The sequence below is a fragment of the Protopterus annectens genome, chromosome 10.part0, assembly GCF_019279795.1.
Source record: "Protopterus annectens isolate FY-2018-M chromosome 10.part0, PAN1.0, whole genome shotgun sequence".
Lineage (NCBI taxonomy): Eukaryota > Metazoa > Chordata > Ceratodontiformes > Protopteridae > Protopterus > Protopterus annectens.
In genome coordinates, this window is record NC_056744.1 from 1,248,199,905 (window position 1) to 1,248,217,236 (window position 17,332).

Consider the following 17,332-nt stretch of genomic DNA (forward strand, 5'->3'; position numbering starts at 1 on the left):
ATCCACAACACCAAAGAAACTTATGCCAAACAGTAAAAAACAAGATGCTTTTGCAAAAAGCTGCAATTTCCAAAAGTAGAAAACAGCACATTATTAAATATACCAAATCAAGAATAAAAGGCTAGCACAGAGAGACCACGTTCCTGTTAAAACATGTAGCATAAAAATAAAAACCTCGTGTACAGGAACGTGAGGGCCTGTAAAACTCAACACTGCTTGTTCGCAAAATCACAAAAATACTGCATTCCTCTGCAGACACCAGCATGTAGTACTAAGCAGCAATGGCAAGTAAAAAGCAAAATCAGAAAGCAGTCCACAACGTCCAAAATGAAAAAAAACATTCTTTATTCATGCATTAGTAAGCGCTTTCACCAGAATGGCTTCCTCAGACTGTAGCAGCATACACATCACACAGTCATTAAATAGCTTCAACAATTAACAACAGGGTGTTGTTCAAACCAATTAATTAAACAATAAAATATTCATGAAGCTTCTATTATGAAAACATCCATTATAAAACATAGATAAAACAACAGTTAAAAACAAGCAAAAGTGACTGTTCAAAGAATAATAAAATATATTATATATATTATTTTATATTTAATTTTATTTATTCACAGCTTTACCTAACTTCCTTCTTTTCAAAAAAGGTTGTAGACTAACTTTATCATTCAACCCAGGGGTTGAATCAGCTCTACCTTATAATCCATCTGAGTTCCATCTCAAGTGTATAAGCTTCCACATCCCCACCCCTCATAGTGTCATGAATAATCTGTAAGACAAAAAAGGTAAAAGAATGTGTAGTCCCTGCCTGTATCTGATGTTTCGCTAGTGCATTAGTGATATCACCTATTCTCATTTTATAAAGATGTTCCCTAATTCTCAATCTCAACTGCCTATTGGTTTTGCCAATATAAAACGCTTGGCAGGCAGTGCAACTAGCAAGATAAATCACATTTACTGACCTACAATTAGTCCCTGTGGAAAAAGAAAAGATTTGTCCAGTAACAGGCTGTTCAAATATATTACTATTGTTAATAAAACTACACTGATTACAACTACCACATGCAACCGTATTAAAATTTGACGTCATGTACCTCACACCTTCCTTATGACACAATATACTTTTCAAGTTCATCTTATTCTTGTATGTGTATCTAGGTCTTATTCCTACTAATTTAGAAACATCTTCATCTACAGTGAGCACATCCCAATATTGTTCTATAATATATTTTATACTGGTTACATCACTAGTATAATAAATAGGTACATTCACTGTAACATTCGCCTTATGTGCCTGTTCTTGAGTAACTAACTCCTCGGCCTTAAAATTACTAGAGAAATAAGGGCAGGCTCTAGTTCCTCTCAGACTATATGTTTCAGTCAAAGCCCTGTTTATTTCTGCATCCTTATAAGACCTCTTCAAAAACATGGTTCTTAAATTCTCAGCTTCAGCCATAAAGCCACTATCAGAGGGATTCAGTCGGGACGCCCTCATGGTCTGCCCCTTTACAACATTTTCAAATACATGTAGTGGATGCATGCTTGTTCTATGGAGCAGAGTATTTCTATAACACATTTTCCTATGTACCGATGTATTAACTAGTCCATTGTCTAATCTAATAACATCTACATCCAAAAAAGAAACATAACTCCTCGAATAACTCATGGTAAATTTAAGATATTATTTACTATGATCCCTAATGGTAGTGGAGTTGAAAGTGTACAGGAATATTTGAAGAAATACACGACCATGGACAATAGTTTGATTGAGTTAATAGCTCTGTTCCTGGAAATTATTTTGGATAACAACGTGTTTGTTTTTGCAAAAGAGTTATTTATCCAGAATGATGGCGTAGCTATGGGCACGTCCTGTGCCAATAGCTACGCCAACGTTGTCATGGCTGAATGGGAGAATGCAGTATTGCTCCCCAGTTCTGAATTTAAGCAATATGTCCCTTTTTATAAGAGGTTCGTGGATGACCTCTTTTTAATTTGGGATGGTAATGAGGAACAGTTACTACAGTTTAAGAGCTTTATAGATAGCACTACTAGTTATCTTAAATTTACCATGAGTTATTCGAGGAGTTATGTTTCTTTTTTGGATGTAGATGTTATTAGATTAGACAATGGACTAGTTAATACATCGGTATATAGGAAAATGTGCATGCATCCACTACATGTATTTGAAAATGTTGTAAAGGGGCAGACCATGAGGGCATCCCGACTGAATCCCTCTGATAGTGGCTTTATGGCTGAAACTGAGAATTTAAGAACCATGTTTTTGAAGAGGTCTTATAAGGATGCGGAAATAAACAGGGCTTTGACTGAAACATATAGTCTGAGAGGAACTAGAGCCTGCCCTTATTTCTCTAGTAATTTTAAGGCCGAGGAGTTAGTTACTCAAGAACAGGCACATAAGGCGAATGTTACAGTGAATGTACCTATTTATTATACTAGTGATGTAACCAATATAAAATATATTATAGAAAAATATTGGGATGTGCTCACTGTAGATGAAGATGTTTCTAAATTAGTAGGAATAAGACCTAGATACACATACAAGAATAAGATGAACTTGAAAAGTATGTTGTGTCATAAGGAAGGTGTGAGGTACATGACGTCAAATTTTAATACGGTTGCATGTGGTAGTTGTAATCAGTGTAGTTTTATTAACAATAGTAATATATTTGAACAGCCTGTTACTGGACAAATCTTTTCTTTTTCCACAGGGACTAATTGTAGGTCAGTAAATGTGATTTATCTCGCTAGTTGCACTGCCTGCCAAGCGTTTTATATTGGCAAAACCAATAGGCAGTTGAGATTGAGAATTAGGGAACATCTTTATAAAATGAGAATAGGTGATATCACTAATGCACTAGCGAAACATCAGATACAGGCAGGGACTACACATTCCTTTACCTTTTTTGTCTTACAGATTATTCATGACACTATGAGGGGTGGGGATGTGGAAGCTTATACACTTGAGATGGAACTCAGATGGATTATAAGGTGTAGAGCTGATTCAACCCCCTGGGTTGAATGATAAAGTTAGTCTACAACCTTTTTTGAAAAGAAGGAAGTTAGGTAAAGCTGTGAATAAATAAAATTAAATATAAAATAATATATATAATATATTTTATTATTCTTTGAACAGTCACTTTTGCTTGTTTTTAACTGTTGTTTTATCTATGTTTTATAATGGATGTTTTCATAATAGAAGCTTCATGAATATTTTATTGTTTAATTAATTGGTTTGAACAACACCCTGTTGTTAATTGTTGAAGCTATTTAATGACTGTGTGATGTGTATGCTGCTACAGTCTGAGGAAGCCATTCTGGTGAAAGCGCTTACTACTGCATGCAATAAAGAAGTTTTTTTTTCATTTTGGATGTTGTGGACTGCTTTCTGATTTTGCTTTTTACTTGCCATTGCTGCTTAGTACTACATGCTGGTGTCTGCAGAGGAATGCAGTATTTTTGTGACTTTGCGAACAAGCAGTGTTGAGTTTTACAGGCCCTCACGTTCCTGTACACAAGTTTTTTACATTATTAAATATGTAAACTTACCTGCATAACTTGAACTCTGTGTAGGAGATTGTGCATCAATTGGCCATATAGCATGTGTGAAAAAACAGCTTTATTGCAGAAGTACCCATACAAGCTTTACAACTGGTACTGCTATTCTATCTCTTAGATGCTGTAGGTCCCATTCAGGGGTTGAGCAACTCATTCTATAGGCATGGGTGATCCAGAAACATGCTTGTTATAACTTTAAGAAGCAGCTTGCCACAGTTACTAGCACAGACTAAGCTTCTTCACAAGCATGAATGCTTACTGTCATTCATTATGAAGCCCCAATATCCTCAAAGCTTCAAAAATGAATGCTGTGACTGCATTTCCTCCCACTTGGCACCTGCTCATCATGCTCCTTAATAATTTGCATTTGGCCAGTTTCACCTTTTATCCCAAAGTAATTACAGATCAGAGATAAGCTGTCAACTAGGTCTTGTACGTGGTACAATTTATAGTGAAAATTAACATATGCAGTATTGTAAGTAATGAAACTACAAGTTGCTTTTGCTTACACAGAATGCCTTGCTGTGGCATATAAACCATTGTTTGACACCTGCTATGGGATCATTATGTTGATATGGTCATAAAAAATTATTGAGTAAGCAGTGAAACAAAAACATAAAATACCCCGCAAACACCCCAAGGTGATAATGCTGAAATTCTCTTAACTAAGCTTCATATTAACAAAGACAAATGTATAAATATTGTCTGTATTTATATACCCCCAGGAAATAATACAAGTACCTTAGAAGATATTCTATATTGGCTGTCAAGTAACTACCCCCAAGAAACCATTGTTCTTGGGGATTTCATCATAGATTGGAACTCCTGTTCTTCTTAACTCCCTACTGTCCATGTTAACCTATACGGATTTACACAGGTCATATCCTCACCCACTAGGATCAGTAAAGCCAACAAGAAAGAAAGTACCCTAGATTGGATACTCATTAACAGTCATCCCCAAATGTACAATGCTGGCACCCTGCAAGACGACATTAGTGATAACTCCCTTACCTATATAACCAGACATAAGGCTAACATACCTAACCAATCCACTTATAAAACAATAAGGAACAGTAAGAATTTCATCCCCACTAATTTCCAGAATGATCTCAAATTATGCAATTGGTCAATCCTTAAGCATTTACCACTCGATGAAGCTGTAACATACTTTAATGCCAAATTCCTAGCCGTCCTTAATACCCACGCACCAGCACATTCTAGTAGAACCAGAACAAAAGTTGCCCCATGCCTCTCAAAAGAAACCAGACAAAAATGTTACTTAGAAATAAGGCCTGGGTAACTTGGTGTGCCACAAAAGCCCCCATAGAATAACTTAGATATAGACAGCTTAGGAATAACACAAAAAAATTCAATATGCTTGACAAGAAAAATTATTACTGTCATCTACAACAAAAACATCAAAATCAACCTCAAAAGTTCTGGGAAAGTATAAATAAACTCCTTCCCCCTGGACAATCCACCACACCAACTCCCTCGGCTATTAACCAAAAACCATCTGAGGAAGTTGCCAATAGCTTTAATAGCTTCTTCACAGAAACCATTCAGTATCTAGCAAGCCAACTATCTCCCAGTAGCCCGAACCCAATTAATAGTTTACCCAGTTCCTAACTCTCCTTTAACTTTCAACCAGTTTCCACATCACTTATCTGAACACTTCTTAAGAAATTAAAGCCAACCACCCTATCTGCGGATCTCATCCCTGCAGAGTATCTACAAAAAGCTGCATATGTCATTGCATATCCCATCGCCATCCTGATCAATAGGACCATATCTGAGGCTTCCATCCCCTCCATCTGGAAGATATCCCATGTTATCCCACTCCATAAAGGAGGCAGCTCCACTGAACTATCAAATTACAGACCCATAGATATTTTGTCACCCCTTGCTAAAATTATGGAGAAATGTATCCACAAACAAATCATGAACTTTCTTATCCAGACCAATCTCTTGGCTAACTCTCAGCATGGCTTTAGACCACACCACAGCACTACCTCAGCCCTCTTCTCCTTTGCTAATGTCATAAACCAAAATAGAAACAATAATAAAATATCCACAGCTCTCTTTTTTGAGCTTTCCAAGGATTTCGATATGGTTAACCACCAACTCCTCATTCACACACTGAAAACCATTGCCCTACATAACCAGGCTATCAATTGGTTCCAATCATATTTGAGTGGTAGACAACAGGCTGTCCTATGGCAGGACAAACTACCTACCCTCCTACCTATCACTCTTGGAGTCCCACAGGGATCTATATTAGGTCCCCTTCTATTTTCTACCTTTATTAATGACCTGTATAAGGTCATCCCAAATGCACCCTGTATACAATATGCGGATGATTCCACTTCAATATGCTCAGCCACCTCCTCCATGGACCTGCAAACTCTATCCCAAGATACGTTTAAAACAGTAGAAAACTGGCTCCTTAACCGTTGGTTAATATTAAATCCTAATAAAACAAAACTGCTACTTTTCTCTCCCACTAGCTGGTCCATTACTATAAAATCTAACAATGGCACCATTATTTCTCCTGATCCCTCAACTAAACTCTTGGGTATAATTGTTGATAATAACCTTAAGTTTGACTTGCATATTAATCAAACCATCAAAACAGTTAATAAAAAACTTGGCTCACTATACAAGATTAAACCTTTCCTAACAACCTTAACTAGAACTGTTATAGCCCGGACACATCTACTCTCCAACCTCCTTTATGCCTCCCCTTTATTCAGAAACTGAGTAAAACTAACCTTAACAAACTTTCATATTGCATTAATCACACTGCTAGATTCACCACTAGTGCAGCCTACAGAACACATAACTGCCTTAACCTAAACTCTATAGGGTGGCTTGAACTGCCTAGTCTTCTCCAAGTCAAGCAACTAATAGTTGCATATAATGTACTCTACCAACCTGAAAATACACCTGCACTGAAAAACCTTATTACCCCATACAGTAACCTCAGGGCACTACGCTCATCAGACAGACTCTTAGTGCAAACATTCAAGACTAACAACTTAGCTGGTGACACTCTGTTTGCCAACTCAGTGGGCAAAACTTGGAATTCACTGCCTAGTGATCTTACTTTAAAACTCTCACTAACCCAATTAAAAAAAGTCTAACACAATACTTTAAAACACATTGGCTATGTCCTTGTGCCAAGCCCAAATAACTCCATCCTACAACCATGTGCTAATAGAGGACTTCTTGCTCCACTGTGACTTCATCCTATCTTGTTTGCCAATAACCTACCAGCCTGTACTAATGTATGACAATAACCTTCCAGCTTGTATTAATATGTGACACTCTTTGTGACTAATGTCTACTTGGTGAATGGAATATTGCACTGAACTGATATACTGTTATTTGCATGTATGTATGTATATATATATAAACAGTAATTTTTTGTATGTTATGCCTGGAGCTTTTCTCCCCGTTCCTCTGCTGAAAATGGATATGTATCCAGTTGAACTATCCTGGTAAACAAATGTAAAACAAATAAATAAATCTTCATTATATAATTGGAAATTAATTGCAAAACAAAAATGTTGTTCCTTCAGTTGGTGTCTTTTAACATATTTATTTGTTAGCCAGGTAACTGAACAGATCCAAGTAAACCTTTTTCAAGCAAAACTCAGAGCATAATGGCAACAGTAAATGAAATGTACATAGTAATTTTAGAGAAGCCAGTAAACAAATCAGCCTGTTTTTTGTAGGAAACAGAATGAAGACTGTATTATCTGCTTTCTATACAGGCAGAAAATGTAGGTCAGGACTGTACCCCATGTCTTCCAAAAGCCTTAAGGACTGCACCGTTGTGTTACCCAAAATGTACTGAACTTTGTTTGACTGGGAATAAAACAGACGCCATGGTGGTGAAATTACTCAATTTTAATAATTACATTGCAAGGGGCTTTTCTAAGCATTTTTAATTTTCATCCCTGTGGTCAGAAATATAAAACTGGGGAAATAATATGACGTTTACTGAAGCAAATGATTATTCTGGTGATTATGGTTTGTTTCCTTCCTCTAGGTATGCACCATGTAAATAAGTTCTAAAATACAAGGAACACATAGTGCTGAATACAGGAACGTAACAAATGTAATGATCAGTTGCCTGCCATCTCATAAACTAAAAGTTCAACTGTTTTAAATCCTGCAACATGTCCAAAATACCTTGCATTCCCACTAACTTTTGTAGCTGCGGACATAATGCCATAGATTAATTTAGTTTACAAAATATTTTTCTTGCCCTGACTATTACTAGAGGACTGGGCCCTACTTGGCATCGTTTTATTTATTTATTTTGCTGCTTGTATCATTGCCTTCTACGGATGCTAAAACCTCAGTCCTATATCTTCTTGTCTCGTGTCCCCTTGAGCCTTATCATGTCTCCTCCTGCACTGGTAGTACCTAGAGAACTCACCATCCCCGGGAAAAAACACTGCTTTAGCATTTTAATATTTAAACCAGCCAATTCTACATTCATTCATCACCTCTTTCCTTGCTAAGCTTTTTTCCTCAGCATATACTCTCTCATTTCCAGCCCATCCTTCAATGTTAAATATGTTACAGATGAATCACTGACATGGAGTTCTATGAAAAAGGGATAAAATGCTGTATCTTACTGTAAGGAATGTTACTGCATCCTGCTGAGCCATTTGTGACCGAATGTCCAAAAGTGACTTTTCAAAAATGGTAGTCTCTTCTTTAATGTTCTTTAGATTATATTTCATCATTCTCAATATCTCTTCTTTCTCATTCTTAAGCTGTTTGGTCAGACATTGCTTTCTTTCTTCCAGGAACTGATGCAATTCAGCAAACTGTGATTTGATGTGCTGCTCCAACCTCCTGGCATGGTCCTGTAATTATTGCAATAGATAATACATGAAATAAAACTTGGAAGCTTATTGCTGCTACCTGCCTAATGTATTTCAAATTAAGTTATGCTGCTTTCTTGTTATTTTTCCATGTTTCTAGGTACTTAACATCCTCTACATCTTATATAAACAGGTAAGCAGCATTTACAAACAAGTTGAGCAGATTAACAATTGCTTCTGATGCAATAACTGTGGATACAAAATACATCTAAATATAAGTGTCATCTGATTTCTTTTTTTTTGGTACAAGAATTTTCTACAGCAAGATGCATCTCATATGAGAAATCTATAGGACTACCAGGAAGTTGCACACAGTTTCAGAATCTCAGAACACAAACCTGTATCTCAGAATTAATCTCTCAGTGTATCTGGGTCAGGTGGGTGGGACTTTTAGAAGCACAGTATCTAATGACTTCTCTATAGAGATGTTTCTTACTTGCTTTAAGAGCATTCATCGGTTCATAGGTATTTACTAATCTCTCAATCTGTCTGGATCTTAAGAAGTCTAGCCTAGCCTTATATTCCCATAATAGATTTTTAGCCGTTAGAATTTGTATATGAATAACCCAGAGGTGGGCAGAGCAAGGATATTTTGCCCCTATCAGTGAAGTGCATGGATGCTACACCAGGGATGAATTTGCAGTTTTCCATCCTTTCGTCAAAATTATGTTTGAACAAAGTAAGAAAAGTACTTTGGTTTCTCTGAAGCAGAAGACAATTATATATAAGAGGTATTATGTATGATAGTTCCCTAGAGGGGGGGGGGTGCACTTGCACCCCCCCCCCCCTGGATTTTCTTAAGCTATCTGTGATGATATGGCAAAACAAAACATTTTTTCATCATTTCAACTTAACAGTTTTTCCATCATTTCAACTTACTTTTATTTATTTATTTTTTTTAAAGCCTGTATGCATCGTTTGGAGGAAATGTTACTGGAGGCTGCAGTCACATGCTGCATATTTGATGAGTTTCAATTCCTCCTTAAACTGCATCTCTCTGTCTACAACCGTTATATACATAGAATTTGGATGACTGTGCACAGCAGATAGATTGGCGTATCCTGACCTGAACAAACCAAACATAATGAAGAAAAGTATTGTTGTGTGGTGGACTGGTGGTGTGCACTTAGTTTTTAATTGTAGTCGTACAACTGAAGGTAGGTTGATCACAGACTGGGAGTTGGAGACAAGAAAGAAGCTCCTAGTCCACTCCTGGGGTATTTTATTTTGTATACTGAATCATGGCAGCTTCCAGCTTGGCACCAAAATATGAAAGTGACGCACTTGAGACGGAGTGTCTAGTATTTTCCTCTAGTGTCTAGTGCCCTCCCCATTTCCAATCCCATCCCATTCCCTTCCCATCCCAATGCCCCTACTGCAGACAGTTCCTGCAGCTAACAGCTTCTCCGCCGCATCCACGATGCGATGCCTGATGGGCCTGCCTAGTAGTTAAGTTTAACTTACTTGCAGATGGCCTTTTGGCCTTCCACATTCCTGGAGGTGGTTCCCAGTGGTTGGTGCCAGAGGAGACTGTTGAGTGGAGACTGAAGAGCCATACTTTTCACAAAAGTGACCTGGCTGTACACTGCTACAAAAAAAAAAAGGGTACCGATTATTTAAATGCACAATGACAAAGATAATACTGTTGTAGATCATGAGGGAATCATGATTAATGTCAAATAAAATTTATTATGTATTATAAATGTGCACTTATAAGTTTCATTGAACATGGATTTAGAATTATGTTTATGGTCTGATTTTACTCAGTCTAAGACTGAGTAAATCAAACCATAAACATAATTCTAAATCCATGTTCAATGAAACTTACAAGCACACATTTATAGTAATAAATAGATTAATAATTTTGTAATATATGTCACTGTGCTAATATTTAGATGACACTAAAGTAGTGTCAGGTTTATTTTGGAGAACTTGAATCTTATGTCTGTTCTTTCTATTTTAGACTACATTGCAGTTCTTATCCATACAAAGAATTGTTAGTGCACTGCTGACTTGATTATAAACTGCTTGCCATTATGAAGCCTAAGCAATGAATCCAGTAAGAAATGAGTAACAGATATGAACCTCTACAGCGGTAATGACATTAGTGGTACGTTATATGGAAAGGAAAGGGAAGGAAAATGCCTGCATATCTTTTGGAATGTGGTTTGTGGGTTTTAGAAATACACTTGGTATTAAAAGCACTTGCAAGCATTTCATTCATTGTTTTCACTCAAATATGATTTTATCAGACTCGTAATCCACAATTGCAGAGATGCTGACTTGCTGAGATTTTGTTCCAGTCTTTGGCTGCCTGGGCTATAGCCTATATGTGCATGTACATTATATACGCAGAAACACACACACTATTTATGTATGTGTGTATATTTAAATAGCAGCATCCATACATTAAAGGACTTAAAATGAAGTGAAGGATTGTACTGAGAAGGGAGTGCTCTTGGTTCTTGAGTGATAATAGGATTTTGTTTTGATTTTGATCCCGTCAGCAGTCTTCCTTAGTAGTGCAGAATTTGCAGTGCTTCCCTCCTCTGTACAGACTATATCTCTCATCTCATGTGAATATCCTGGTCCTATAAGGCTACTAAGATAACCTTCGCCATTATCCTTATACATACTGCTGTGTGGTCACTTTGTATTCACATCATGTAATGCTTAATATAAATGTGGTGAGCTTCAAGAAAATCCAACCCACCCACAGGAACTGTACAACTGTAGCTTGCCACAGAACTGCCCCTCCCTGGTGGTTCTGCACCTCTGTTTGCCTCCATGTACAGTTATTTTTAATGCAGTTCATTAGCCAATGGACCCTTCTACGCACTGTGCTTATTGCTGGCCACAGAGGAAGTTTAGTACCCTCAGTGGCTACAGTATGCTGCAAACGGTATAAGGGGCATTGCTTCTTCAGAATGTATATTCCCTTTAGTTTATATTTTTGCTTGTGATGAATTCTTAGCTAAGCAGACCTTCCTTCCACATGCCCTGTGAGTCACTGTATCTCAGAGCAGCCAGTGAAGTCGTTCTTGTTCATTACATGCTACCTTGACTCAAAAGTCTGTTCAGCGGGATAGCGTCTTGCTTTAAATAATCTAATTTAGCCGAATATAAAGATCTTTATCTATTACCCTGTCTGTAGAGTTTGCTTAGCCAGATGGCGTAGTGCTTGTAATAGATTAAATCGGCTGCACACATAGTAACTTTAGTGCTGTGTACACAGAGGATTTCACACTATTACGTGAACTGCTCTGTTCTAACGGATTTCCTAATATCCAATACTTGTTTACTGACATTATTTAAGGATTGACCAGAATATACTATTTCTTTTTGCCGTGAACGCTAACCTAGCGTTCTACACGTGGCAACTTAACTGGTGACTCCTTTGCCATGGAGCTATTAAAGTCAAGGGTTTAAGAAAGCTCCTAACTCACAGACTCATTTTCTTTTTTTTTTTACTCCTTTCCTTTACTGCCTAAGTAGATAAATAATCTTTATGTTGACTGCATTTTTTACATATATTGGCTCCAAACGATGTAATGCTTGAGCCATAGTTTTAAACAGCCTCCACTGTTACAGAGCCGACTCTTTCCCTTTAGTTAGAACGTAGCTAGCTTGCCACATAATCACTGTGTATCTTCTTTACTCCCTCTACAGTGGGTACATTAGTTGAAGTAGTTGAATATTTATCCTAGTTTAAAGCTTACATTACATTTAAAGTCCAGTAGCTCTATCTCTACCCTGCTGCATCCTCTTTAAGAGTCAGTACAGGCTAAGTTATGAACTGGAATTAACTATATGCTACATTCTTAATATGTAAAGAACTGGCATTAACTATATGTTAAAGTGGTACTATTTTGTAATTTCTTAGACATACCTGCTAAAAGTTTACATTGTTATGAGTTCTGCTGCATAAATAGAATGCTGTATTTTTTTCCTACTGAACCTTTACATGATTCTGAGACTAAGTAAACGTTTTTGTTTTTGCTTATGCTGTCCAGCTACTGTACATTTCCTCACTACCTGTTTCACTCTCTCTCCATTTGTACCAGCCTTCGAGCTCCTACATGTCCCTGCACCTAACCTACTGAATGTACTCTGCCTATTGCCCAAGGAATTAATACCGAGCAAAGAATTTCACTACCAGCTCCCTGGGTGTCCTCCCTGAAAAGACAGTGAAAGTATGTGGTCCCTACTTAAAAGACTGTAGCCATAACATTGTTTTATATATACTGCTAGGTTAGGCAAGACCCCAGTCATGGGCAACCAGCAGACAAACTACCCCCCTCTTCTAGCATTCCTCTTACCCCTACTCATATATTTTAGCCATTTATTCCTTTCCCCTTTTCTTTCCCACTCTTGTTCTTTTCTTAGCCTCCTAGTACTCACAAACTCATCTCCCTTTCTCCCTCAACTAGATACCCCACGTAGCTGACTTACATACTTGTAATTAGGTAGCCGGCCACTAGGTGGTGCCTTTATACCAGATTTCTTGCCATTTTATTCTACACATTTCTCTTCCGTATCTCCTTACATAGGCTCGCTGACCTTTCCACACCCTCCTTGCTCTATCAACCCGACTAAGTCCCCTGCTTCTCTTGTCCCACTGGCTTTCCAATCTTCTATGTCTTAAGGCATCTTACATCACATGCCACTCCTCTAATATACTACTTCCATTCTTTCTAAGCCTCTTATCTCTCTTCCATACCTCTTACTTTCAGTCTCACCTGCACTCTCCTTACTTCACTGATTGTCTCTCTTGACAAAATACGCCTCTGTCTCAACCCGCTCCGTTCGCCCTACGGGCTCACTCCACTCCCCTTCCTTGGCCCCAAATTCCACCCACCCCAGCACCTCTACATTTATTCCTAACTTACCCCTCCTACCACATATATCATCCAATCTCAGTCCTCTCAGTACTACCCCTACCCCATTCTATTATCCAGTCACAGTCCTCTTATAACTACCCCTCCCCAATTATTTCATCAAATAATACTCCTCCTCTTACTTCCCCACCAACTACTAATCTTCCCGCTCCAATTCCTACACCTCTATACACTTAGTCTTCCCCTGTCCTTGTCCTCTATTTTAACTCTATCCATCCGTTTCTGCACCTTCCCTCCTCAACTAGCATATTAACTTTTTTTCTCTACCCTATTAATTACCCCACCCATTTCTAAACATGCCCTCCCAAATTCCCTTCACTATCCGACTCCCCTGCTTCCTTCTCTTCTTACTAATACCTCTGTATCTTGCTACTGCTTACTCCCATAAAGCTCCCTGATTCCTACCTCCTACTCAAACTATCCCTAACACCCAACTTCAATCTTCCCTACTCTGTCACTTCCACACCATATCCTCCTCCCTTATCCTTCCCAACCTACTGCACCTTTTCCATCTCAAGCTATTCCCTATCTATATACAAACTCTCTCTCTTAAATTTCTGCTAACTCCTGATAAATGCTTACTATGCAAACACCAAAGGCCAAAACTTATCACCTGTAATGTCCTATCCTTATCTGGAGACATTCATCCACTCTGGCCCCTGCCTCAGCACAAACTACTCCACCCCTCCACCCTCTTCTTCTCCCACTATAAATAAGACTTCCTCCCCTTTCCCTTCTCCACCCACTTCCCCTCTCAGCACTCTTAAGATCTTCACTATCAATGCCCAGAGCCTTAACAACAAATTTCACCAGGTCCAAGCTTGGATTAATCACAACCAACCTGACATCTTAGCCATATCCGAAATCTGGCTAAAACCCCATATTTCTGACTCGGAAATCTTACCTCCTGGTTACCACATCCTCAGAAGTGACCGTTTAAATAAAAAAGGTGGAGGCTCTGCTCTGATCTACTCCAATCTTCTCTCCCTAATTCCTCTTCAAATCAATACCCCTCAATTAAAAAATTCTAAAATCACAATAGGCCTTCTCCGGTTGAATAAACATAAAAACATCTGCATAATTTTCATATACATCTCCCCAGGCAACAATATCTCCACCCTTGAAGACATTCTTCACTGGGCCTCAACTGAAATAAAATATGAAACCTTTATTCTAGGCGATGTCAATATTGACTGGAATAAAATCAACACGCCACCCCCTTCACTATCCATTAACCTTTACAACTTCACCCAAGTAATCCATTCAACAACTCACCCTAATAAAAACTACCCTCCAGGTTCCATCATAGATTGGATACTAGTCTCCCATCCAAACAAAATCATTCTCTCTGGCACCATCCCTGATACCTTCAGTGACCATTTCCCTGCATTCATCCATCGATCAACAAGCTCCATCCAACACCAACATGTCTACATTCAAACTCGTAACCTTAGCAACTTCAACCCTTTCATTTTTTCTAACATCTTTAAACAAATTAACTGGCGAATCTTAAACACTCTCCCTCTCGACAACGCTGCAGAACATTTTAACTCTATCTTCCTAAATACTCTTAACTCCCTAGCCCCTCTAATAAACAAATGAATCAAAGCCAATTCTGCTCCCTGGCTCTCCAAAGAAACTAAACAAAATATGCGTCACAGAGACAAATACTGGAAGCTTTACCAGAAAAGTAAACTGTCCTCTACCTTGCTCCAATACACACAACTCCACAACCAAGTAAAAAAACTTATTACAAGGACAAAAAAAAACGACTATAATAAACTTCAGTCCAACAACAACAACAACCCTAATCAATTCTGGAAATCAGTCAACTCCCTTCTTCATCCTGGATCTAGGAATAACCCCTGCCCTGATCCTACTTTAACTGACAGTGAACTGTGCTCCCATTTCAACACCTTCTTTACTGAATCCATAGCTAAGCTAACCAAAACATTCCCAAATAAAAATCCACCTAACTCCCACCAAGCAACACCCAACAACCCAAATAACAATCCCCAAAATTTCCATCTCAAACCTGTATCCACTATTTTTATAAGAAAGCTTTTATCCAAATTAAAGCCTTGCTCGAATGCTCCAGACAACATACCCTCCTCCTTCCTCAAATGTGCAGCTGAAGGTATTGCTCTCCCAATCAGTATCCTGATTAATAGATCCTTAAATGAATTGTATGTGCCCAAACTCTGGCATTCAGCCTACATCCTTCCTCTACACAAAGGAGGAAAAAAACACCTCTATTTCTAACTAATGCCCCATTGCCCTCCTCTCGCCAATATCTAAAATTCTAGAAAAATGTGTCCACCACCAACTTTTGCCTTACCTAATTCAGAATCACCTTCTAACTCCCACCCAGCACGGCTTCCGTCCTGGCCACAGTACCATAACTGCCCTACTATCCTTCCTAGAAACTGTCAATCTAGCTCAAGACTCTGGACTCTTTGTATCCACAGTACTGCTAGATCTTTCTAAAGCCTTCGACACTATCTCCCATACACACCTTCTCCTTCATCTCACCAACCTTAATCTCTCCCCTAATACTCTATCCTGGTTCTCCAGCTACCTGTCAACAAATCTCAAACTGTCAAATGGAAGAACTCCTCCTCTTCCTTCTTGCCTACACCTACTGGCGTTCCTCAGGGGTCCATCCTTGGACCCATGCTTTTCAACATCTTTATAAATAACCTTCACACCGTCATCCCTGACACTACAGTCATCCAATACGCTGATGACTCTACCTTGGTCTGTGCCGCCCCCAACATTCCTGAACTACTGACTAAAACTCAAATAGCGTTTTCCACTACAGAGAACTGGATGCACCAAAACCACCTTTCCATCAACTCCAATAAATTTAAAATACTAATCTTCCTCCCCCCCAAGGTTTCCTCCTTTGACAAAACACTTTCAATGTCCTAAGCCAATCTAACACTGCTATAGAAGTAGTCCCCTCTGCAAAACTCCTTGGCATTACCATAGATGAACACCTCAAATTCGATCTTCACATTCAACATAACATAAAGAAAACCCATGAAAAGCTTGGTATGCTATATAGGAACAATCAATTTCTTTCCAACTCCTCTAGGCATACCCTGGCTATCACCTACCTCCTACCTTCTCTTCTATATGGATCCCCTCTCCTAACCAATCTGTCCTCTTCCAACACCTCTAAACTTGAAGTTTGCTATAATAAGATCTCCAAATTTGCCAGTAAATCCAAAACATCAACTCACCACTGCCTCTGCCTTCAATCTCTGAATTGGTTAGAACTCCCTAACCACCTAGACTATCTCCAACTAACCAGCGCTCACAAATTAATATTCTCCCCCGAAAAATATCCAGCCTTAAAGAACATTCTTCCCCCTTACATCCCAAACAGATCTCTGAGATCTGAACACCAAAACCTAATCTCCATTCACAAACCCAGACGTCCCACCAGCCAGCTTCTACTCTCCTTCTCTCTATGTAAAAAATGGAACTCTCTCCCTCCTTCACTTAGGACTATACCTAACACTGAATCCTTCAAAAACCAACTCTTCCTACACCTATTTTCCAAATGGAAATGCTCCTGCTTTCACCCTACATAACTCTTCCCACTAAGCTCTCCATACTCCTGCTCTACTATACTCTTAAGCTTATTCTAATTTCTCTAAAGAACCTGAACTAGCAAACTTTAAATAAACTCCAAGCTTGTAAATATTGTAAACTTATGTGTTTTGTTTTTTAAACCATCTCATGATGTATATTACACTTGCAGGTTTTTTTGAATGTATGAATCTTACTCTTGTATTTCTTGTCTAACATTATGTAACCTTTTTTTGTATTTGTAACCTTTATTGTACTGTGTTGCACATGGAGCTTCTCTCCCCAGGCCTCCACTGAAAATAGGCACCTCTTGGCCCAGTGGACTTCCCTGGTAATCAAACTGAAAATAAATAAATA

At 38.4% G+C, this 17,332-nt stretch overlaps 1 protein-coding gene across 1 annotated transcript in view; it reads right to left on the bottom strand.

The window, feature by feature from the left end:
* Positions 1-17,332, bottom strand: part of LOC122813571 (zinc-binding protein A33-like) — a 261,075-nt gene that overhangs the window by 177,175 nt on the left and 66,568 nt on the right. Inside the window, exon 3 of the mRNA XM_044085967.1 lies at positions 8,229-8,462. Within this exon, the coding sequence (XP_043941902.1) occupies positions 8,229-8,462 (234 nt within the window). The remainder of the gene's footprint in view (positions 1-8,228; positions 8,463-17,332) is intronic.